At 45.7% G+C, this 5,526-nt stretch overlaps 1 protein-coding gene across 2 annotated transcripts; it reads left to right on the forward strand.

Moving 5' to 3' along the window:
- The first annotated feature begins 258 nt into the window (after nucleotides 1-258).
- LOC129865321 (arg8-vasotocin receptor-like) lies at nucleotides 259-5,082 on the forward strand. Of its 2 annotated transcripts, none has more exons than XM_055938005.1 (2): nucleotides 259-1,410; nucleotides 2,423-5,082. In XM_055938005.1, exons 1-2 carry the CDS (start codon nucleotides 429-431, stop codon nucleotides 2,725-2,727), a joined length of 1,287 nt encoding a protein of 428 aa, XP_055793980.1. In that variant the 5' UTR covers nucleotides 259-428; the 3' UTR covers nucleotides 2,728-5,082. The 2 variants fall into 2 exon arrangements, with proteins under 2 accessions (XP_055793980.1, XP_055793981.1); XM_055938006.1 differs by having other exon boundaries at nucleotides 259-1,406; nucleotides 2,423-2,568.
- Nucleotides 5,083-5,526: the final 444 nt, after the last annotated feature.

Genomic DNA, 5,526 nt, shown 5'->3' on the forward strand with positions numbered 1-5,526 from the left:
TTGCAGTACAGCATCTGGAGACATTTACATGGGAAAACCTCAGTGTGTTCCCTATTTACTTGTGAGTGGTAACGAGTCTTTCGGAGAAATTCCACCCATGCAAACTATTATGTTTTCCATACATGCTGTTTCTCTCTGCTGTTGTTTTTGTGTCCGAGGCTGTTCAGAGGAGGTTGGAGATGTGGGGGTGGTCTCATTGGTATAAAAACATTTAAAAAGGGTTAGTAGCGACTGCGCACAGATACAGTTTCACACCATGTGCTTCACATCTTTGCCAAGCCAACACATCTGTCGGTCTGTGCGCAATGAGCGAGTTTACGTAGACGATAGACTCTAAGTAATTGCTTAAATTTAAAACAAACTCACACGTTCTCAATGCAGGCAGGTGGCAGCGGGTGATCGTGCGCGCGGATGTGTTCAGGACAGCCATGAACATCTCCGGAGGCGCACTTTTCCCTTCACAGAGCTCACTCAACCTCATGGATGACAATTTGAAGATAGGCTTCGACCTCACGAGCAAGCCGGTGTTGATGGAGGATCAAGGGAACGACACTGGCGCTCTTGGGAACTCCAGCGACCCGTTTGGCCGGAACGAGGAGGTCGCCAAGATCGAGATCACGGTGCTTAGCGTGACATTCGTCGTGGCTGTGGTGGGGAACCTGAGCGTGCTGCTGGCCATGTACACGAGCCGACGGAAGCCCTCGCGCATGCACCTGTTCATGAAGCATCTGAGCCTCGCGGACTTGGTAGTGGCCTTTTTCCAGGTGCTACCGCAGCTCTGTTGGGAGATCACCTTCCGCTTCTACGGGCCTGACTTCCTGTGCCGCATCGTCAAGCACCTGCAAGTGCTAGGGATGTTCGCGTCCACCTACATGATGGTGATGATGACGCTGGACCGCTACATCGCCATCTGTCACCCGATGCAGACCCTTCACCAGCCCACGCAGCGCGCCTATATGATGATCGGGGCCACCTGGGTGTGTAGTCTTGCCCTGAGCATGCCCCAGTATTTTATCTTCTCCCTGAGCGAGGTCCACCCGGGCTCGGCCGTGTATGACTGCTGGGGACACTTCATCCAGCCGTGGGGCGTGCGCGCCTACATCACCTGGATCACCGTGGGCATCTTCCTCGTGCCCGTGGCCGTGCTTATGCTCTGCTACGGCTTCATCTGCCGAGCCATCTGGCGGAACATAAAGTACAAGACCCAGAAGGGCACTAGCGTGATGGCACTTGCGACCAAGAATGGGCTGATCGGGACGAGTTCAGTCAGCAGCGTCACCACCATCTCGCGCGCCAAGCTGCGCACAGTGAAAATGACTTTCGTGATCGTGCTTGCGTACGTGGTGTGCTGGGCTCCGTTTTTCACCGTGCAGATGTGGTCGGTGTGGGATGAGAGCTTCTCGTGGGTAGGTAAGTGTTATTTTTGGGCTTTGTGCGGTGAGTCATTGGCAGCGCGCGCTGGTGCCATGTCTCCGTTCGTGTGACACGTTAAGTGTTTTAAAACATTACGTTATTGCTTAGGCCTATTTACTCAATAAGTTGGTAATAGTGCACAGCTTCAGCACATATTTTATGCATTACCCTAGGGGTTTCCCTAAAAGCTAGTTCACTGCTCTCCAAAATGATCTTCAGTTTACCACGGACATAGTGAGACAACAACTGTATAACTCCTTCTCAGATACATAGACCAAACTGAAACAAATATGCTATACAGACAGTCAAGACGTATTACTTAGGCTATAGGCTGTGCAAACTGGAGACCTGGGGTACATTATTGTGACCACAATCGAATAACCGCGAACAAAATCTTACTGGAAGTAATTTTATTATCTGTTCTGTGCATGTGAGTTGACTCATTCATTGCCTTGATGAGGTGTGAATGTAGCTGATGTTATTCCTTCTGCTGTAGCTTGAATTATCGGACAGTGCGCAATATAGAAAAACAGCGGAATCACCTAAAGGGCATACATACGTGTTAGACACGTGCCATATAACGCAACCGTTGTGTAGGTGTGACAGATAGTTATGAAAACGACCATCGGTCTCCAAAAGTTAATCAAATATTTTGCTGGCGAGTCAGTGACCGGTCAGACCCAGTTGCTTGCCGAGACTCCTTCGAGAATACGCATAAATCAGGGCTGTCCAACCCTGTTCCTGGAGAGATACCATCCTGTAGGTTTTCACTCCAACCCTCATCTAGCGCATCTGATTCTAATAATTAGCTGCTTGAAAAGCTGAATCAGGTTGGTTACAACTGGGGTTGGAGTGAAAACCTACAGGAGGGTAGCTCTCCAGGAACAGGGTTGGACAGCCCTGGCATAAATAGAGTGTGCCACTGCTAGTAGATAAACAGAACAAGCTTGAATGTTTTCTTCTTCCCTGACTGGCCGACACCCCCTCTTTCCCGTTTCTCTCTCTCCAGACTCCGAGAACACCGCAGTCACCCTCTCGGCTCTGCTGGCCAGTCTGAATAGCTGCTGTAACCCGTGGATCTACATGATCTTCAGCGGCCACCTCCTCTCTGACATGGTTCACTGTCTGCCGTGCTGCCGGAGGCTGCTCCGCAAATTCGGCCATCAAGACTCGAACAGCAGCATCCGCCGCAACACACTCTTGACCCGGGTCCCGCCCCCGGCCCTACCCCATCGGAGCTCAGAGAAAAGCTCTTGCAAAGATTGCATCCACAACTCCCACAGGAACTGTCAATCAATCCCGGTGGAGTCTTAACCGGGTGCACACACTGTCCATATATAAATATATATATGTATATTGTGCATCTGGTTCTTGGCAACACCACAGTGATGAAGGCTGTCATAAGTTTAGGGGGAGGCTTAATGGAAACAATGTGATCAGAGTCAGTGCATCCATCTCTCCTGGAGCTTGTGTTTCTGCTCAGAGAGGTGTTCAACACACATCAATCCGTAAGTGAGTGGAAACGTGGTAGGCTATAGGAATACCTAGGCTATAACTAGGTTATCCTGTCTCTTCTTGCTACATGTGAACTGACTGTCAGGAGGCATCTAAAACCCAGCCAGTGCTAATATTTATGCTCTTACAAGCTCTTATGGGCCCACACTCATGCAGCGATCAGAATCGTTGCCATTAACCGGTCATTCCAAAATGAACCGAGAGGTCTGTCAGTATGTGTTGTTCAATAACTAATCATATGCCTAATATACACAACCGTTAAAAAGTTTGGGGTCATTTAGAAATGTCCTTGTTTTTGAAAGAAAAGCTCATTTTTTTGTTCATTAAAATAACATCAAATTGATCAGAACTACACTGTAGACATTGTTAATGTTAATGACTATTGTAGCTGGAAACAGCAGATTTTTTATGGAATATCTACGTAGGCGTACAGAGGCCCATTATCAGCAACCATCACTCCTGTGTGCCAATGGCACATTGTGTTAGCTAATCCAAGTTATCATTTTAAAAGGATAATTGATCATTAGAAAACCCTTTTGAAATTATGTTAGCACAGCTGAAAACTGTTGTCCTGATTAAAGAAGCGATAAAACTGGCCTTCTTTAGACTAGTTGAGTATGTGGAGCATCAGCTCCACATTATAGGTTCGATTATAGGCTCCGTATGGACTCGGGAGAGACGAAGGTCAAGAGCCATGCATCCTCCGAAACACAACCCAACCAAGCCACACTGCTTCTTGACACAACACACATCCAACCCGGAAGCCAGCCACACCAATGTGTCAGAGGAAACACCGTACACCTGGTGACCTGGTCAGAGTGCACTGAGCCCAGCCCGCCACAGGAGTCACTAGTGCGCAATGAGACAAGGATTTCCCTGCCGGCTAAAGCCTCCTTAACCCACACGATGCTGGACTAACTGTGCGCTGCCTCATGGGCCTCATGGGCCTCCTGGTCGTGGCCGTCTGCGACAGAGCCTGGGCTCAAACCCAGAATCTCTGATGGCACAGCCAGCACTGCAATGCAGTGCCTTAGACCATTACGCCACCCGGGAGGCCCAGCTTCTTTAATCAGGACAACAGTTTTCAGCTGTGCTAACATAATTGCAAAAGGGTTTTCTAATGATCAATTAGCCTTTTAAAATGCTAAACTTGTATTAGCTAACACAACGTGCCATTGGAACACAGGAGTGATGGTTGCTGATAATGGTTCTCTGTACGCCTATGTAGATATTCCATAAAAAAACAGCAGTTTCCAGCAACAATAGTCATTTACAACATTAACAATGTCTACACTGTATTTCTAATCAATTTTAAGTTATTTTAATGGGCAAAAAAATGTGCTTTTCTTTCAAAAACAAGGACATTTCTAAGTGACCCCAAACTTTTGAAGATAGTGTATGGTAATTGCACTTTTTGACAGGTTGACTGTGACTTGATGATTGTTTGGCTATGTTTAGGTTTACAGTACATTGTCCCATTAAATTGTTATGAAATGTTTATAAAAGGTTTAATAAAAAAACTATAATATACTGGCACACATCACTCTTCTCTCTCCCTTCATCTCCCCCAATGGACCGCTCTTCTCCCCTCTCCCCATCAAGCCCTTCACTCCATCTTTGTGAAGTATGGTGTTGTTTCTTTCATTGACTCTCCATCATCCCTCAGGGGTTTTCAATCTGTGAGAGTTAATAAGCTTTAAATTGGTCAGTTCTTTGTTGAGTATTCTGTGGGGAGTGTCGAGGCGTGATACTGGACCCTGGGTTTCATTCTAAATACATTCCATTCAAAATACATTTAGATAAGAGCCATGCATTGATGTTTGATGTTATTGTAAACATATGTGACTTATTTGAAATGCACAGTGTATACAAAAACAAATATCACTATTTCCTTTGTACTTTAGGTATTTTATGGCATCATCTCAATGTGACCTTATTCAGCTGTACATATTGTGTCTGAGATTGTAGGACATTATGCTGTAAAGGGTGGCAGGTAGCCTAGTGGTTAGAGTATTGGGCCCGTAATCAAAAGGTTGCTGGATCAAATCCCCAAACTGACAAGGGAAAAAATCTGGTGTTCTACTCCTGAACAAGGAGTAACCCACTGTTGCCCAGTAGACCATCATTGTAAATAAGAGTTTGTTCTTAACTGACTTGCCTAGTTAAATAAAAATGAATGTAATGTGATCTGGCATGAGACTGTATGTTTTCATATGACACAAGCTCCACACCTAAACCTAGGCTTATACCAGTTATTCTAAACATGTACATATACAGACAGGGTTAATTCATAACAGATGTTTATTTTATTAGACTTTACATATTACATGTCAAGTACATATGCAACAGAGAGGGAGAGAGAGTGTGTGTGTGTGTGTGTGTGTGTGTGTGTGTGTGTGTGTGTGTGTGTGTGTGCGTGTTATATTAAGAGCAGATACAAACCCTACACAGCCATGTTACAGAACCAGGCTGACTATGTATTGATATCACATACAGTGCACTCAGCTTATAGTGAATTATGTTATAGTGATAGTTATCATATCATAACTCAGAATAAACCCAGATGCAGACAGCTTGAGTCACATATGTTTATTGACC

The sequence above is a fragment of the Salvelinus fontinalis genome, chromosome 11, assembly GCF_029448725.1.
Source record: "Salvelinus fontinalis isolate EN_2023a chromosome 11, ASM2944872v1, whole genome shotgun sequence".
Classification (NCBI taxonomy): Eukaryota; Metazoa; Chordata; class Actinopteri; order Salmoniformes; family Salmonidae; genus Salvelinus; species Salvelinus fontinalis.

Excerpts from the sequence above, each read along its gene's own strand:
- LOC129865321 (XM_055938005.1), top strand. The coding sequence starts at position 429 with ATGAACATCTCCGGAGGCGCACTTTTCCCTTCACAGAGCTCACTCAAC. Across the intron at positions 1,411-2,422 it reads TGAGAGCTTCTCGTGGGTAG|ACTCCGAGAACACCGCAGTC; the intron begins GTAAGTGTTATT and ends CTCTCTCTCCAG.